Below are 20,128 nucleotides of genomic sequence, written 5' to 3'. Positions count from 1 at the left end.
TTATCGGCAATTGGACAATGCGAATATAAATATGAATTTTATGTGCTACCGGTTTTTCAAAACCTAAGAAATATGATAATTATTAAGAAGAAATGTAGTATATTTAAATGGTCATGGCTAATAAACAGATAAATGAAAATAAAAAATTCAAACGCTAACATATTTTTAAACTTTTTGTCTACAAATGTATGCAATTAAAAACGTATGTTGCCAGGATTGGTGGTAAAAATTTTCAAAATATTAAAAAATGTAGTAAAATTTTTACCTAAATTTTACGGGGAAAAAAATTCTCAAAATATTCATATTTTCAGAGAAAATGAGTGTCTTACATTAGTTGGATCACCCTGTATATGTGTATATATTTTTTAAATTTAAACCATCTATTCAGCAACATAAATAAATATTAACGTAAAATGTATACCAACACTAAGTCGGATAAAATCAAGTTCTAGTAAGATTTTTTGTTCATATTTCCACCAAATATACTTAACAAACGTTTACTTATTGACCGACGACGGATCAACTACCGAAGGGTCCTTGGACTTTTTCGAAGACTGGTTATTCGATTTACTCATGGTACCATGAATCTATAAACAAAAATAATAAGTAAAGTATTACGAGTAGCACTTGACTTATTTACATAAAACAGTTTGTATGGAATTATCATTATCATATTAAATGTGTCAATCCCTATGCCACATAGTAATTAATTTTCTTTTAGTTAGCAACGATTTAACCAGTTAACAATGTTGTAAACACTATTATATCTTGAAATTTAGTGTCTAGACCAATAGTGCAATAATTATTATAGTTAGAAAGTTAATGTATCACTTGCGGATACAATAATTCCTGAAAACCTGTGACTTATATACCTATCTACCTAAATGTAGGAGGGATAACATTTAAACTTGAACTGTGTGTTACTTGAATGTGTGTAACTAGTCGATCACCAGTTTTAAATTATTATTTTTTAACTTTTTGGAATTTAATGTTAAGAACGGTATGAAGGGTGGACCGTATTATTGTTTTAACATGGATATGTTATTGGGGTGGTACAAGAAATTTCAACATTTTCACGTTACACTTTCACTTTGTTAGATATGAGATATTATATAATATAAATAAGTGATAAGATATTAGAAATATGTGAGAAGATATTCGGAATAAGAGATATATAATATATCAATGATTAAATTCGTTATCCCTGGGGAGGATAAAATAATTATAAGTTTTTTTACCTGTGTACATTACTCAACCGCATTCCAACTCCTATCCTGTTTTTTAAATAAAAACTTTTCAAAGGTAATCGTTATTAAAAATTGGTTATCGCCCAGTTAACATTTTTGGCAAACTATTATTGTTTGTTAAAAGTTTGGAATGTTTTTACACGAGTCAATTCTATTATAATTTTAGTACAGTATCAAAAAAGTCAAGCGTTACACGAAATTCTGAACGCCTTGTGTACGTTTTATAACAAATCATTTAGTATTCATTGTAACAGTTTACTTGGTCCCACACGTAGCAGGTTGAACCAAAGTTGACTCTGCTGTTTAAATGGTGATAATCGTGGAACATTACGTCTGGTTTCCCAATTTCCCACCACGATGGTTTGAAATCGATGCCAGAATGTTGGATGATGTTCTGGTATGCGGAGTAACCCAAAACCGCGGCGTAAGGAACTGAAACGGCCGTAGTCATAATGAAATACAGACAATCATAATTAATAATGGCAATGTAACATGTTAAATATGCTACGCTTAAAATATCATCAGGTGTTTCAGCATTGATCAGCAATAGACTGTACTCACGCCAGTGTATTGGTACTACGAACAACAGTGCTATCTCAGCTAATGCGTTGGTTATGATTTCAATAGGGTGTACTGCAAACGCGTTCCACGGGTTAGGTTGATTATATCTGTGGTGGTAGGCATGTACGTGTTTGTACAGAAACCGTGTATGAAACATTCGGTGCAACCAATATATACTGTAATCCTGCGGAGTAAAGTAGTTAAACAATTAAAAAATAAACCCTGAGACGAACCAAATGTGTTTCTTGGTAAGCTCAAGCCAATCAACGTTTACACGTGGCTCTTACGATTTGCAAATTGTCGGATTTAACAAATTTGGCAGCGTCGCATCAAATCATATTGTTCTAGGATAGCTAAAAGCCGTACTTGCTAGCCGGGTAAGGAACAAAGAGAAAGGTGTGACACTATTCTCCAGAAAGAGGATGACCAAAATATGGAGTTAGGAGTGTTGAACCGAATCATTAAGCTTGTGGTGGAATAACTGTGCTGTAAGCCCAGATGACCAACAAAAGCTTTCATGACTCTTTAATTGTACTTTTACACTTTTCTTACTGCACTCGTGGTATTAGTAGAAGAACTTTACACTCTAATAACCACCGAGGAGTGGTTCACTCAGGGCAATTTGGGTTAAGCTGTGATCATCACAGCTCCTAGGGCCCTCGAAGTCGGACGGAGAGGATTCTGGATACTACCGGATACAGCTAGGAAACGGCTCATGGCATTGGATGTCTGTCACGTGTGACAGTTAAGACAATGGGATTTTAAGATGATTATAATTTTAAGCAGAGGGTCAACCAAGAAGTCTTAACGTATACAAATAAAAAAATAAAGACCGTGGTAATGTGTATCAGCGGCCATTGAACAATCCACCACGTCCGAGGGTAAGCGTCAAAGTCCAAGTAAAGTGAACTGTGTCCCCCACAGGCTATGTATGTGGAATAAACTGATACCGTGGCAGTGATGGTCGTCAGCGCGGTGAGACTGTGTTTGATTTCGTTCAGCCGAGCGCTTCGTTTTGGCCATTTGGTTGGCTGGCACTTCCAATCGGCGGAGTTTTCTCTGCGCTTTACGTAGTACGACCACTTTGCAGAGAAAGAAAAGCACATCAGTATACAGACATTGTACCCTAGTACATCTTAATACCAAGAGAATAAATCTTATTTTTAAATTTAGAAACTCATAACTATGGCTCGGAACTTGATGATTTTTTCCAGCGAATTGCTATTCATTGGGTATTATACACTTATGGTCAAAATACTTACCTCTAAATACATGCAGATCACAAAGTACATGGCGAACATTAAGACAGATAGCGTGATCCAATGTGTCCAGTATTCGCGAATCACCGAAGAGCACCGACCTTTCGTCAGTATATTATCGTGGGCCAAACTGACATTGCTTTTCGAGTTGTCCAACAACCCATGCCAACGGTCCGCTTGAATTTCCATAGTATCGAATATAGTCCAATCCTAAAATAACTTTAATATAGTAATTTTAACTAAAAGTCAGACATTTTAATTGAATTTACTCGTCAAAAATTCAAGAATAATAGTATTAAGGAAATATCTCGTATTTTGTAAAACGACTATTAGAAAAATACAAGAAGACAATTAGAGAAGTTATAGTGACATTTAAAAAAATAGAAGAAAAACTACAGTCCACGTCTGCAAAATTTGTAGTGATGAGTTAGAAACAAATTCACTGACACAATGCAGCGTTTTAACGGGCTAATTTTCGTCATGACCCTGAAAATAATATTATTTCTATTTTTTTTTTTTTAATTAATGCAACATTTTCAAAATAATTGTGAACATTTGACAGAACCTGGTTAAATTTGAAAAAAAATGTAATTAAAATAAACCTGTCGTTACAATTATTTTAATTAAAAAATGTAATAATTATTCAATTTCCTTAATTTTAAATTCTTAATTGTTATAGATATATAAAGAATGACCCAAGGTAAGAGATAATGTATTCACATAACTCTAATGTTTTTTTCGCATTCATTTATATACATTCTTTATAATATTATTCAGTTAAAACCGTCTCACGACACTGTTTCATGGGTATTCTTCGTTTTGATACTGTAATATAATAACAACAATATAATATAATTCATGTATATATATAATAACTGTAAGTAAGTACTGAGTAATAATAACTTGATGAAGTTACAGTCTACTTATAGCCCAACGGATAAAATTTTAAAACATGGTACAAGCTTTAGCCTGCTGGCTCATGAATAGTGATTATAGTAAAAATAATTTTGTTTTTGGAGGAACTACAAAACATTTGCAGTCTGAAACGTTACTCGTTATGATTTATTTTTTATTTAAAAAAACTAGTTATTGAAAAATTGAATCAGGGATATGTTATCCATACCTACAGTATATCTGTTACCTGTTATTACTTAAATTGTATCTCTAATGTCTTATCTTTACCTGAAAGTGAAAGTATAACGCGAAAATGGTGACAAAATGGTGAATTTCTTGTACCAGCTCAATAACATATCCGTGTTAAAACAATAATACGGTCTACCATTCATACCGTTTTTGACTTTAAACTCTAAACATTTAAAAATTAATAATTTAAAACTGATGATCGACCAGTTATACACAAAACCGTTCAAGTTTAAATTTTATCCCTCCTACATTTAGGTAGATTATAGGTCCACAAGTTTTCAGAAATTATTGTATCTGGAAGTGATACATTTACTTTCTAATTGTAACCTAACTTGAAAAACCATAAATTTGATTCAAGACAATTCAATTATCTTTAAAACCGACGACGGTATTACAATAAAGTTGGGTCATCCGTCATTAATAAACTACATTGAAATGGTGCTACGGAATGGACAGACGAGGTATATTTTTAATTTATTTATATTTTAATTCAGAGATGGCTATTATTTAAAAAAAAAAAATTGTATTTGATTAATTGTTTAGAACATTTTTGAGTTTTATTCATGGTTGTTTTTGTTTATCTACTATCTATTTATTATTTGATACTTGAGGTCTTACTCGTATTACATTGTAATTTTATTATAATGTATTATATTTTTCTATTTAAGCGGACCAGCCAATTTACCAGGTTTTTCTAACCCTCAGATCTCTGCCACCTCTTAAGATGGGCTTTTTACATTTGAAAAATAGATTAAGCTTAGGTAGCTTAGATTACTGTCAAAATATGAGCTCTTAATATTTAGCCTCCCCAAAATATTATAATATAAACTAGTGGTTTATTAGTGCTCAGTTCATAAATCATTATAAGGTAATTTAACTTCTTATATTTTAATAAATGTAATAAAATAATTATAAATGTTGTGATTAAATTATTTTATTTTATTATAAATACAATTTCCGGATTTACCTGGCTTAAATATTTGTCGAGAAAGCCTTAGGTCGCTAAAAACTGTCTTGCCAAACCGGGAAAAGGAGATATTGATGTGTCGAAAAAGTATTTGATCATTTTTATAAAATTGCTCCAACTTGCATTGACACTTGCGGAAAATTAAATGCTGGTAAAGGACATCTATATGGAACAGAATAGATTCAATGAACTTTCTATACTTACTATATATTGAAAAAGTGATTACTTAAGCACTTAACTGTGAAACGATCTTAAATACATTTTCTAAAAAATGTAACATAATAATACATTTATAGTATTTAACAATTGTAATAATTTATTCATCAAAATGGTATGTTGTGTTGTGTCTCCGCCTGTGAGTGTTGCTCATAAGATTAAGAGTAAATAAAACAGCTAAATTTTGTTTTGGTCCTATAACATAGCATACAATATAGTAACTGTTGATTTCTGTATGTACAATTTCTGTATCTAATATTGACTGGCGATTTAATGAAATTGACTTATCGCTTTTATAATCAGATAGAAAAATAATTAATTAGTCAAACTTAACAAAACCCAGTACTTACTATTTTGTTACCGTTTTATAAGCAAACCATTTAATCAGATTGTGAATAAGCTTTTGTAATGTGATTTTCTTGCAAATTTTTTATGGGCTTTATGTCGACCGAAACAGTGAAATCTAAACGTTTAAGACATATGGCTGCTTATGTTAATTTATTTGCATAGCTGTTTTCTTTTCAATAACATGTGTAAATTACAAGTTTGGATTATTTTTTTTTAGTTTTTGTTTTTCATAACACAAAAAAAAATGTTTACAGTAGTTGTTAAAAATCTTAATAAACGTAGTAATAAATATATTATGTGAAACACAGCACATTAAGACAGTATTATATCAAAGTGAGAATTAGTAATAAATAATAATTATTCGAATGACGACGAATAATTCGTTGATTCTAACAATATTATTATTCAAATAATAAAAAAACCATTAATTAAAATATATTTTCTTCCGAGTTTTTTTGAATATTTTATTTTTTTATGCTAATTATTTTTTTTTTTGACATAATTAAAATAAAATAATTTATAAAAAAGGTTTACAAAACTAAAAACAACAATAGCTAAAAACCCGACAAAAAATACAAATGTTTATTATAGCAAAAAACGTAAAAAAAATTGTGTAAAAAATGCAAAAAGTTTTCGGTTGCGGTCTGATTGGATTGGCGCACTCGCAGGCGCTCCCACTACTGCTGTTTTTTTGCTGGTTAGGTTTTAGCTGCATAACAAATTAACAAATAAATAAAAATTCAAAATTCAAACTCTAACATATTTTTGAATATTTCGTCTACAAATTTAGGTAATTAAAAACATATGTTGCCGTTTAAAAAACCAAAAATCCCCCTTTTTGGCTTATAAGTTTTGGTGATAAAATTTTCAAATTTTCAAAATATTGAAAAATTTAGTAAAATATGTACCTAAAAGTTTAGGGGGAAAAAAATCTCAAAATATTCATATTTTCAGAGAAAATGAGTGTCCAACGTTAGTCGAATCACCCTGTATATTTATAATATTATATATGATTGCAATTTGTTTGGGAGGACGTTAGAACTATTCATTATGGAACTTGGTATAGGTGATTTTTTTTTTTTGTAAAATTTTAATTTTAAGCATACCGTGTAATTGTTGTTCATGGTTAGTATGGGAAAAAAACAAGTTACATAGACGATGGTGTTTTTTTCAAAATTATTTAATAATACATACAGAATATTTTTTATCAAAAACAATTCAAACGTTTTAAAAAAATATAAATCCAATATAATTTTAATCTTAACTAAATATTTTTCTTGTACATTTTGGATTGACTTTTTTGTGTAAAACTGGAGTGGTTCGTTTTGGTTATTTGAATCCTTATTTTAAGTACGGAAATGATAAATTAATTATTTTAAAGTGTGTTTTAAATTATTCACTTAATTATTTCACTTTTTAAAACATTTACAACTTCTCTTAAGGCATGTTAAATGAAAAAAACTAGTTATTTCCTTCACTCCACGGAATAACATTAATTATAAAGTGGTTTTTAACAGATTTTATTATTCTGATAAGAATACACAAAAACTCTAATATTAAAATAGTACAAGTAAGTAAAATATACAATTACCCGAAAAGAATAATTAAATTACAATAGTAACCGTATAAGAAAGTGTTAGTACAATAGACAGTTACCTGTCAATTAACTTGTTCAACAAATTGTAAATTTCATCTTATATGTACCTACATAATTGAATGGCCTGTTTTTCTTTTGCCTAATGTAACTTGGCTAATCATTTTTGTAATTGAAGCCTATCTTAATAAAAAAAACATATATTATTCGAAGAAATAATCACAGATTTGGTCGATTAAAATAATTATTCGAATGACGACAAATAATTCTTTGATTCTAACAATATTATTATTCCAATAAAAAAAAACCCCCCATTAATTAAAATTTATTTTCTCCCGAGTTTTTTTGAATATTTAATTTTTTTAGGCTAATTAGTTTATTGTTGATATAACAAAAAAAAAACTGTATTGCGATTTTATAAAGCATCGCGTAGATTTTGTCGAATAAAGGTCAATAATTCGTACAAATTATAGTTGTTAGAATTTAAAAAGTTATAAAAAAAAAAGGTTTACAAAACCAATAAAAACAATGTCGTCGTATAAACAACATAAGTTAAAAAACCGACAAAAAAAAACAAACTTTTATCGTGGAAAAAACGTAAAAAAACGGTGTAAAAAAATGCAAAAAGTTTTCGGTTGCGGTCTGATTGGATCGGCGTGCCACTCGCAGGCGCTACCCCACTACTGCTGGCTTTTCGCTGGTTAGGTTTTGGCTGCATAATAGATTAACAAATAAATGAAAATGAAAAATTCAAACGCTAACATATTTTTAAATTTTTTATCTACAAATTTATGTGATTACATATGTTGCCAATAAAAAAAACCAAAAATCCCTCTATTCGTGATGAAAATTTTTTGGATTAACTTTTTTGTGTAAAACCGGAGTGGTTCGTTTTGGTTATTTGAATCCTTATTTAATGTACGGAAATGATTAACTAGTTATTTAAAATTATTCACTTAATTATCTATTATTTTTCATAGTTCATTTAATTATTTCACTTTTCAAAACATTTATAACTTCTCTTGGGGCATATTAAACGAGAAAAAAAACTAGTTATTTTCTTCACTACACGGACTAACATTAATTATAAAGTGGTTTTTAACAGATTTTATCATTCTGAAAAGGATACACACAAACTCCAATACACGATATTACAATAACTCAAATAGTAAAAATCAAATATACAATTACCTGAAAAGAATAATATTGAATTACAAGTGTAACCGTACAAGAAAATGTGTTAGCAGAAAATCAAAAATAATGATTAACGCAACGACTGATGAAATATTTTATATGATATAAGTATATTTAATACACAACCGATAATGTACATAATATTATATTATACAAATTGATAAGAAGGAGGAGCTGATACCGGCGGCCACGCTGTGTATACGGAGAACCGGCGCGGCGGCGGCGGCGGCGCGGCGTTCGAACGACTGCTGCACTCAAATAGGAGAATTTTCATCAACATCGTCGACCGGGAGCGGCGGCGCGCTCCTGTAATCCAGCTGCTTTGGAGGTCGGGTTGCGTGGATGGTTTGAGGTGGGGGCAACTGCGGCGGGTCGGTCCGCGTTGAACGGACGTCCGCGCTAAGCTTGTCGTCAATATGGACGCCGCGGGGTAGCCCGCGGTGCCCAGGTTAGCTAAGGAGAGGCGCACCGGGCCAGGGGGGAAACCCAGCAGCCAAAAGTCTCCGCGGTGAGCAGTAGTGGGATAGCGCCTGCGAGTGGAACGCCCGATGGCAGCCCCGCCGATACAATCAGACCGCAACCCAAAATTTTTTGCATTTTTTTACACCGTTTTTTACAACGTTTTTCCAACGATAAACGTTTGTTTTTTTTTTGTCGGTTTTTCAAGTAAGTATTGATAAATACGACGACATTGTTTTTTATTAGTTTTGTAAACCTTTTTCTTATTCAAACACCCAATTTATACGAATAATCGACCTTTATTCGACCAAAACGAACCACTCCAGTTTTACACAAAAAAGTCAATCCAAAATGAACAAGAAAAATATTTAGTTAAGCTTAAAATAATATTGGAAATACAAGACGATATTTTTTTAAAACGTTTGAATTGTTTTCGATAAAAATACTTATGTGTGTATTATTAGATAATTAAAAAAAAAACACTTTAACCTCTAAGTAACTTGTTTTTTTTCCCTATACTAACCATGAACAACAGTTACACGGTATGCTTAAAATTAAAATTTTACAAAAAAAAAATTCACCTATACCAAGCTCCATAATGAATAGTTCTAACGTCCTCCGCAAACAAATTGCAATCAATTATAGTATTATAAATATACAGGGTGATTCGACTAACGTTAGACACTCATTTTCTCTGAAAATATGTATATTTTGAGATTTTTTTCCTCCTTATAAGTACATATTTTACTACATTTTTCAATATTTTGAAAATTTTTATAAGCCAAAAAAAGGGGGGATTTTTGGTTTTTTAAATGGCAACATATCAATGGCATAAATTTGTAGACAAAAAATTTAACAATATGTTACCGTTTGAATTTTTATTTATTTGTTAATTGTTATGCAGCCAAAACCTAACCAGCCAAAGCCAGCAGTAGTGGGATAGCGCCTACGAGTGGCGCGCCATCCAATCAGACCGCAACCCAAAACTTTTTGCATTTTTTTACACCGTTTTTTTACATTTTTTTCCACAATAAACGTTTGTTTTTTTTTGTCGGCTATTGTTTTATATACGATGACATTGATATAATTTGATTTGATTGATAACACATAATACAATAATTTTAAAAGTGACTATTTAAATATATATTGATTTGAAGTTTTTTTTTTAAATAATTAAATAAATAGCGAGCAAGAAAATATACTTGCCGTTTTAAATGTATTTATGGAGTATTTTAAAAATTCAACAATTAAATTTGAATATACTAAAGTATATAAGTTTAAGAATATTATTATAGGTTATTATCAAGTCATATTAGGATACAGAGTCCCATAGATTTAATCACAACATACTACCTATGTGGAGTCCAGTGCTTTCCATTCACATTTTAGAACGTGACACGGCAACAACATTTTTTAAACTTCTTCAGATTTCTTTAAAAGAATGTAATTAAAAAAAAAAAACATTGCACTGGTGGATATCGTCCTTTGGAAAAAAAATGTACTAATATTAAGCAATTAAATACAGATTTGTACGATTTTATAATCGTACAAATTAGTATCGAAATAACCGTTTGCACAATTTAATTGTTGTTTTAATACTATGTATATATATATATATGCACCGTATGTGCAGGAATTGAAAAGGAAAAGACAGGAAGGAGATTATGTGGGAGTTATATTATGTTGTGAAAATGTCAAAATTTGTTCTTATAGAAATAAAACCGTTTGTATTTTCAATTAATTAATATTCTACATCGAATTAACATTTTCATGTTTTTATTATTTCACACAAAATGGGTTTAACATTAATACCCTGGTCTGGAAACAGGTAAGTAGTTAAATGGGGGCAAACTACATCAAAACGTTGCTCTAACGTTTCAATGTTTACAATTATCAAATTTAAGGAAATCAATATTATTACAAGTATAAAAATGACCTTACATTAAAATATCTCAAGTTCAGTAAAAAAAAATTATTACAACCAGGCTATCGAATCGTCTTTTATGAACACAATAATATGAGAACTTTTTACACTAACTGAAGAGTGAAAGTGTCAAACGTTCCAAGTGCCAAAGTATAAAAATTGTACTTTATAATTTGATTTGTATTTTATTCATTACCGGAGACAATTTTGTAAATTTTTCAAGTAAAGAATAGTTATTTACAAGAAAAACAATCATATTTAAAACTTAAAAATATGTTTAAGTGTTTCCGGTAATGAATAAAATACAAATCAATTTATAAAGTTCAATTTTTATACTTTGGCACTTGGACACGTTTGACACTTTCACTCTTCAACTTAAGTCGTTACTTTTGGTCAATTTACAATGCGATTAAAATACTAACGACATTAGTTTTGTACATTGTTTATAAGTAGGTACAATACGTCTAACTTAGCATAAATTGAAATAAACTCAAACTTAAGAAAAGAAAAAAAAAACAATTTCTAAGCATGCGTCACACGGAATACAAATAATTTAGCGACAAATTAAATATATACTACATTACAATGAACGAAACAAAGTTGCTTTTTTATTTTATATTTATACCGGAAAATTGACTTTGACGACGATCAAATAGGTTGTATTATTATTATTATTATACTTTGATTTTGTGTCAAACGATTTAACTAATAAAACAAAAATACGTTGTGGCACTATAATATCGACTCAAACATTAACTATAGATATTAATTAGTAAAATTATAGTAATATTTTTTATAATATATAAATATATATATATATATATGTTACAGTATATACAGCATTCGAAAACAATATTGTTGTTTAGTTACGTGTAATTGGTAACATTGCAACGATAGAACACTTAATATTTCACTCTCTACGAATGAGATCTAAAAAAAAAAAAAACATTGAGGTAACAACGACGACTGTCGACCGCGAAACATTATTGAATTCATATTTTATACATTTATAAATATATACTATATATATATATAATAAAAAAGGTTAACACACATTATATAAAAAAAAAAAAGTACTACAAGACATCGTTTCCGTATATCAATCGGAAGTGGACTCGTTTGTCAGTTTACGTGACCCGAATACAATTACTATAACTATAATAATATAATCATGATATAAAATATTTTATACACGTCAAAAAAATTACAACTTAAGACCAAAAAAAAAAATGTATGACACAACTGGATTGAACGTCAACTGGGAAGACCGATTGACACCGTTTGAGACGGACACGGTATGCTGATAAATTTACATCTTTTACACATTAACAACATATTGTTTTGTACACGAATTGAATACTTTATCGCAAGCATATAATAAAATAATCAGTTACTATATCTATACAGTAGATGAAAAATCACAAAAAACCACACCGACCCTAAGTGACGCGTTTCAAACACATGCGATTCAACGTAAACATTAAACTATAAAACAAAAAGGTAAATAATAATAACATATACACAGCGTAAAATCCTGATGATGAAAAAAGAGAAAAAAAACTTGTTTGTCTAAAGAAATTTCGGCTAAATTTGTTTTGTCGGTTATTAATTGGTCAAAATGAAAAAAAAAAAAAAATCATAATAATCCTCTTTGATAGTCGATACTACACGTTGGGTATTCGTCGTCGAAGATACAATATCACGTGCAACCAAAATGGCACTCGATTGGTTAGTTAATAATAATAATAATGATAAAAAAAAAAAAATAACAGTTATTATTTGTCGTCCGGATAATTGTTTTCATAAAATTATAAGATTTATTTTATCGTTGCTGCACACGAGCAACTAACGGAAACCGCGTTCAGAACGCGTTGTCCAGCTTGATACGGACGTCCTTGAGGATCTCTTTTAGTTTGTTGAACGTGCCGACCGCGCCCGGCAAGGTATCGTGTTCGATTATGTCCACCATGCCTTTGGCGAATTTCTCGTGGGACGGACGATTGGCGTACGGCGAGAACCGTTTCAACACCGGAGTGCCCGATATTTCGTTCTTAAGCTCTCCGTACTTCCTCTTCGACGAACTAGAAGTGGCGGCTATCGGTTCCGTACCCTTTTCGGGTGTTTCTAGTTTGACCGCCTCGCTCGACGTTGCATCGTCCTTCTCTCCGTTGTTCTCTACCCGATCGCAACTCGGATCGGTAACGGCGCTATCGCTTTCGAGCTTCACAACGTCGGGTTTCTTTTCCGGACTGACTACCGTCGGCTGTAATAAAAAAAGTTTTCATTAATACGATGTCAGTTTAGACGACTACGGGCAACGTTTAAAATAATTTCTTTAAAACCGTATCGTACAACAATATTCGTCTAAGAGTTTAAATAACGAAAACAAGTTATCGTTTTTACAATGATGTGTTTTTTTTTTTAATATTTAAGTTTAGGGCTCAAGATCTGAAAATTAGACCAAAGGTGGTTATAGAATGAATGGATTAATATAACATATACAATTTTCTTAAAAATCTGTAGTCAAACTTTTTTCAGTTTAGTTGCCAAGTGTAAATGAAACCACAGTCAAAAGGTATATCTTAAAAGATATATTTATTATTTGACAATGATTGTACAGATAACAACAGTGTTTATCTAAAAATTCCTATAGACATGCCACTCCTCCCGTTCCAAAATCATCCGTCCCTACTATTACCACCCGACCCCACTGTATTGGCTTTTTTGTTTAACACTTACCGTTTCTCCTACTCGTTGGTCGATTACATTGGCAACGCTTTCGGGTTCTAGTTTTATGGGATTTTGGACACTAGGTATTTCGTCTAGATCTAGCGAAACGTCCGTAATCTGTAAAATACAAAAATGCCATCATCAAGTTTAGTTACGGTTCGGTGACAAAATAAAAAAATATCAATGAAAGTACACTTAAAAAAATAGAAAATGACATATTTTATTGTACCTTCGGTTTTGTTTCTTCTAGTACTTCGTTATCGCTGTCGACAATTTCTCCTTCTTCCAGAGACGACGGAGAAGATTCGACGGGGTTTTTAACGGGTGCCGTTTCTACTTTCTCGCAAGGAGGATTCTCTTGGTCGCTTACTGTAAGTAAAAATATACATATATAAAAAACATATTCTTAATCATAAATCTTAATAAAAATAACAACGTTAGTCGGTTAGGACTTTTTTGTTGACGACAAATTTGTACACACGTTAGAAAGTAAATTGTGAAAATTAAAATCCTATTACGATAATAACATCCATAAAAACGAATACTAGTATTAGAAAACTAATTGAAATAATTTGATTAACACCAGAGTGGAATGCATTTCCATTTTTTTTTTTAATATTATAAAAATAGGATATTATACAATAATAATAAAATCGTTATTAGAGACAAAAAAAATGGACTATTTACAATTATTTAAAAAAACAAAAAAAGGTTCTTTTGATAACTGTAAAATGTAAAATATGATTTTTTTTTTTAAACATAATATCATAATTGTTAACATTAATGAATGCAGTGTTTACATTTTTTAATTTATATTTCAGCATAATTTAAAGTCGGTAGATAGGCCTTTGGGACGATATAAACGTTTCGTTCCGAGAACAATACTTTTTTTAGTTTAAAATCAGTTAACCTATCGGAATATCATACATTTATTTTATTTATAATTTTGTGGAAGCAATAACAAATTATGTAAATTTTATATCGGATAACACAACATTAACCACTGATTTAAAATACATTTATATATATATATATATATATATATAGTTCTAGTTCTAAAGCGATACTTATATATCGATAATATTATCTATGTACATTTGTTGCGCCTAATTTATTAAATAAACAAAAAGTAATAAAGTTGATTTTCACTTATGATGGGGCTTAGATAGCTTAAAGTTATTATTATATTCCCCCGTAGATTAAATTATAAGATTATAAATATGTATACTTGTAATAAGCAGTGCCGCAATTACCGGACAAACACGGCATCGTCCTGCTTAAAAGCCTCAAGAAAATTAATTTTCTAACACAATTATTTCCAACTTGGTTGCCTATTGTCTTCTAGTGTCTTGAAAATCAGATAATTAGAGACAAGGAGAATGAAGTTTTCAGAATAAATAAAGAATCATACTTTAATTGATTATTTTAAATGTGGGTGAATTGTGACTGTCAATAGTCAAGTTTTATTTTTAATGTACATCCTAAATTTAAAATTTTTCACCAAACTAGCCGAGTGAATGTTATTAAAATTTATTTCTAACAATACATTTTGTGATTGTTATGTTTTGTGTATATAAATTAACGAACATTTTCATACGATCGCGGTAAACAAAATAATTATGGTAGAAATGAAAGAGATTAATTACAGGAGAGGTTAGACGGTGCGGTGAAATCTCTTACAAGTTTGTATGATGTACCGACAAGTGTCCAAAAATCATATAATTGCGGCACTGATAATAAGACGTGTATTTGAAAATATTTGTACTATAGCCCTCCTATACGGTTAGCCCTTAATCGTATACTATTTATTAACATTAACTTCCCATAGTGGTAAAACCTTTTCTTTGATTTTGCATCAGCCTACCTAACCTATTTGGTAACGATATTTCATTACTGGCAATCACATACCGGCAGCACTTGTTACGGTGGCACTTGTTACGGTGGCTGTGACTTTCTTGGTCGCAGCGACTCCGGGAAACGATAGTTTAGTTCGGCTGTACGGTTTTAGCTTGTAATCTTTAAAATGTTCACACATATTTTCAAGACTTTGGTTGGGGTCGAACGCGGGGCAATTGTACTTCAAATGTTCCTAAAAAAAAAAAATGTAATATAATATAATATACAAAGAGGATAGTAATTTAACTTGACTACTTACAAGTATCTAGCTATGTTACAATAGCATACCATATAATAAAAGTACAAAAAAAAAAAAGTCAATTGTAAACAGTTTTTACAACATTTATCGATACTTGTTACATTTTAGTACAACAGCAATTAAATAGATAAGTATTTAAAATTAAAAGAAAAAAAATTATAAGAAATACTATCTCTGTAAAAAAAAAAAGCTGTTCTGATGGCTTATCGATTTGGAATTAAAAAATTTTAAAAAAATAAACCATTTTTTTTTTTTAAATAATGTTTAGCATATTTTAAATTGATAAGTTATTCTTTTTGGAATGATAAAAATGTTTTGTTACCGAAACAGTATTTTATACCGTTCTGCAAAATATTAATATAACTGCTATCAAAATATCATTTTTTTTAATTTTGTTGTAATAATAATAAAAAATGTAAATTATATCTCAGGGTAAAAAAAAATCATTTAAATATTTTATCTTGATGTTTAGAATAAACTTTGATTTAACTATTTTCGGCTGTAAATTGTGAATTAAATTTATTGTTAAAAAAAACTAAAAATCGACAAAAACAAATTGTTTTCCGTTTCTGAAGTTAGTGATTTATTTTTTATCTTTATTACTACTTTATCGACTATAGAAATTATAAGAATTTTTAACACAAAATTTATCACTTAAAAACTCAATTTATTTTTAATTTTTATATTACCTTTTTTATAAACTAAGCTGCTGTGTATTTGTATTAAATAAATTCATTATAACAAAACGATAACATGCAAGATAGGTTGATGTATTGGACATTGCGATCCAAGGATCCGAGAAAATAAAATTGGATCAGATTGGTTATCGGCAATATTGGATATTAGAAGAAAGTAGATATCGGCTCGGTTGTAGTAAAAAACTTACGTCGATCGTGCCAGGTGGGCAAGGTGTGTTAAAACCAGGGTATTTCCAAAGCTTCCTCATGTCGATTTTGAATTGGTCGTGCGTATCGATTTTACCGTCCTCCCCGATGATCGGTTCGCCTTAATATTACAAAAAAAACATGTCAATTTAATTTCCAGATTGGAAATTACTTTCTTAACGTTTGTTATGTGTACTTTTATTGCAATCGATGTACAACGATATGCCCGAAGGTTTCACTTTGGCTTCTTCGAGCCACGCGCTCGGGTAACCGAATTTTCGCATTTTGTAGATATGTAGCGGCAGTCCGTTTTTGGGTACGTTTAACGCCGACAACAGTTTTCTACTCAGTTTACCGGCCACATAGTCGTTCCATCGGGTCGGCTCGTCTGGAAAATCCTCCAAGTAATAACGCGTGAACCTTCCCCTGCCAGTCCTTAACGTAACAGACAAAAGTGCAATATAGATAACAGCTGAACGTGGAAACAAAAACATTTTTAAAACGAGCAAACGCGATTATTATAATAACACTTAATAATAAATTTTATTAAACTTAAGACTAAATATTAAATTTTAAGTACATTTTTGCTGGCCCCGCGGTATCTTCTAAACCGCTCTAACTGATATGAACATACTATCCACAGATTCGCATCGAAGCGTTTATTTCAAAGTGATTCGTCACTTTCAGTTATAATAAAATCTGTAGACCTGTGACCTCTCCGTCCCCACTATGCCCCGACCCCCACTGTACTGGCTTTTTTTATAATCAACTATACTAATATACATTCATTTTTTATACATCGATAATTAATTAACTATTTTTTTTTTAATTTCATTCTGAGTCGATAAATCACAAAAAAATTAAGCGTATCACATTTTGACCATTTGTCACTTTTAGTATAGCAATAGACAATAGTGACCATTGTATAATAGGTTTATCTCATTGGCCGTAACATATTTACACGTTTAAAAACGTCGGGATCGATACTTTACCTCTGTCTCGGTCCCGAGTGTAGCCTTTTGTGTTCCATAAACGCTTGTTTGTTTCGGCTAATCGTTCGTTGATTCTTCCGCTTGGAACAACTGTTTAACGCGTGTGTTGTGGACCCACAATTCCAACAAGAGTTAGGTTTGAAGTCCGAACTTGTGTCGGTTTTTTTGTACCCGAAAGCTTTCTCCTGTAAATGACAAAATGACAAAATGTAAACACAATCCAGAATTTCTTCAACTAAATCGTATCTTAACTCTGTGATATTATATGGAGAAAAAAAAACGTGTAGCCTAACTTTGACACAAATTTGATCGCCGTTACCGTGTTTGTCTACTACTTACAATTTACATTATTAACGTACGGCAACTGGCCGTAGCAAATTACTGGAGAATGTCGATGAGTAACGACGCATATCTACTCCGGCTTTAACTTTTAATCGCATTATAGTCAATCCAGTCATGTCCAGTAAATTAAAAATTATACCGTATGGGTATGAAATCCATTATAATTGTATTATATCTTATATTAGAGTTAAGACAAAAATCTATCTCTTCTCACTATTGTTTTTTTCTTATTCACAACAAGTTATCAACATTTTTTTTTCATTTCAAAATACTCAATTAGTTTTCTAAAAATCAAGAAATTAAAAAAGGATTTTGTAACAAAATTTAAACACTGTATTACCAACCAAAAAACTGGAAAAATACACTAACGGTAATGTTAACCTTAATCGAAATAAAAAAAAAATAACTTTAAACGGTAAATTAAAAAATAGTTTTATAAATTGAAATTAAAACCAAAACATTTTTTTAATTTAATTATAATAAAAAATTTATTTTTGTAATCTAAATTGAAATTGTTTTCCCGTTTCAAGTCTGAAAACAATAGTAAAAGGCAACTGTTGATGATATATTAGAAACATTAATTAAAAGAGTTTCTAAGCCAAATTGATACAATCCTTTCGTGCCAAGTACAATAAATTATTACGAAAGGAGTTCAACATAAATTAAACTATCAAAATTAGTGATTGGAATCAGAAAAATAATTTGCTATTTTAGGTTATTTTACGAATATAATAGCAATTTTATAAGATTTGTTTGCTTTTTTTAACAACACTATATACAATTTCTAAACATTAAACTTTTTTTGTTTTTTGACATTTTCTAGAGGGCTACCTACATTGAAAGTTCAATTTTAATACTGAGTATAATATACTGAAAATATTGTCTCGTCGGTAAGTTGATAAATTTTTTTTTGCGTGTTTCTTGTTTACGTTTGTTTTTACACACATTTATTTGTTAATATTTTCCGTTATTTATGTTTGGCTTGTCTATTACCATATAACTAAAGACTAATTAGTACATACTGCGGATTGAAAATTAGCGTAAGAAATATATAATTATAATTTAGCATAAACTCGCGATAAAAAAAAAACCAGAGACGCACGGTAAATTTAATTCATACAAACACATACTAATTGTATACAAGATCGTCAGGACAAATTGTCTGTCAATGTGAAGGCTTGTACTATGTTATGATTTTTTTTTTTTTTTACAAGTCACATTGTCGACGACACCTTTGAGTGCGACTTAAGTGAACAATACGATTACCTCGTCGTATATCGGTATTACAAATTCACTGCGGGAGTGCATTGACTTGTCTATCGTAAACAACGGATCGGGATCCTTCGGCTGTTGGGTTTCGGCACTGGTTTGGGCGCCGACGTTTACGTCCATGGTTTCGACTTTTGCGCTCATTTGTTCGAGCGATCAAAAAACCGTACAACTCTTGAGACGTGTATTGGAATCGAAACGACACTGCCGCACAGCCAATTGCCTGCGAGATGGAAAAATACAGTATTAAAAAAAAAAAAAGGTTAATGGCAATCGTTTCGAATAATTCAAAAGACAATAATAATTAACAAACGCCAACGACTGTAACAATAACGACTATATGATATTTTTTAATAATTAATACACGATTAACGTCATAATAATGTACACAACAGAAGTGGCGAGTGGCCTTAATATTGTCATATTTCGATCAAATGTTTTATACGTTACAAATAAATAATATTATCGTTTAATACCTCTAACTGCCGCCGCGATTTATGGAAACGTTTATTAAACAGAATTTTCTTAAATAAAAACAATAACAAAAAACAGCAAACTGCCGCGACGAACGGCATACGGTTATACATTTTGTTTGCCTGATAAGCGCTCTGTTATCACTATTGTGTTCGTTGTCGAATATTCACTCTGGCGGTTAAATTAAAAACTATTTTGTCAATACAACAACAACTGCAAAATATTTTTAATTTCAAATCAATGTTTTCTGCAATTATTTAAATTAGCTAGGTATACTGTTGCACGTTAAGGAGTATTTATATAATATGAAAAAGTCGGACAAACTTGAAAGGGTCAGTGAATAGCGTGGAGTTAACTGACATTTTTTTTG

General features: G+C 30.5%; 2 protein-coding genes across 4 annotated transcripts; both read right to left on the bottom strand.

Moving 5' to 3' along the window:
- Positions 1-281: 281 nt before the first annotated feature.
- On the bottom strand, positions 282-5,813 carry LOC126842352 (uncharacterized). Of its 3 annotated transcripts, none has more exons than XM_050579285.1 (8): positions 5,744-5,813; positions 5,417-5,588; positions 5,178-5,339; positions 3,071-3,277; positions 2,642-2,890; positions 1,809-1,992; positions 1,507-1,679; positions 282-587 (listed from the first exon to the last, which is right to left on the bottom strand). In XM_050579285.1, exons 4-8 carry the CDS (start codon positions 3,254-3,256, stop codon positions 498-500), a joined length of 882 nt encoding a protein of 293 aa, XP_050435242.1. In that variant the 5' UTR covers positions 3,257-3,277; positions 5,178-5,339; positions 5,417-5,588; positions 5,744-5,813; the 3' UTR covers positions 282-497. The 3 variants fall into 3 exon arrangements, with proteins under 3 accessions (XP_050435242.1, XP_050435244.1, XP_050435243.1); XM_050579287.1 differs by having other exon boundaries at positions 2,759-2,890; XM_050579286.1 differs by lacking the exon at positions 5,744-5,813 and having other exon boundaries at positions 5,417-5,650.
- A 5,392-nt stretch (positions 5,814-11,205) lies between these two features.
- Positions 11,206-19,855, bottom strand: LOC126842342 (zinc finger CCHC domain-containing protein 8 homolog). The gene is made up of 9 exons (XM_050579274.1): positions 19,761-19,855; positions 19,282-19,507; positions 17,674-17,858; positions 16,878-17,116; positions 16,684-16,802; positions 15,551-15,731; positions 13,872-14,011; positions 13,652-13,759; positions 11,206-13,175 (listed from the first exon to the last, which is right to left on the bottom strand). Exons 2-9 carry the CDS (start codon positions 19,426-19,428, stop codon positions 12,774-12,776), a joined length of 1,521 nt encoding a protein of 506 aa, XP_050435231.1. The 5' UTR covers positions 19,429-19,507; positions 19,761-19,855; the 3' UTR covers positions 11,206-12,773.
- Positions 19,856-20,128: the final 273 nt, after the last annotated feature.

The sequence above is a fragment of the Adelges cooleyi genome, unplaced genomic scaffold, assembly GCF_023614345.1.
Source record: "Adelges cooleyi isolate 19-005CV unplaced genomic scaffold, UGA_ACOO_1.1 ACOO_flye_CR_arks_rails_tigmint_CR_PRNA_519, whole genome shotgun sequence".
NCBI classification, from domain to species: domain Eukaryota; kingdom Metazoa; phylum Arthropoda; class Insecta; order Hemiptera; family Adelgidae; genus Adelges; species Adelges cooleyi.
Note: the sequence above shows the minus strand (reverse complement) of the source record. Positions and strands in the feature narration are given on the sequence as shown.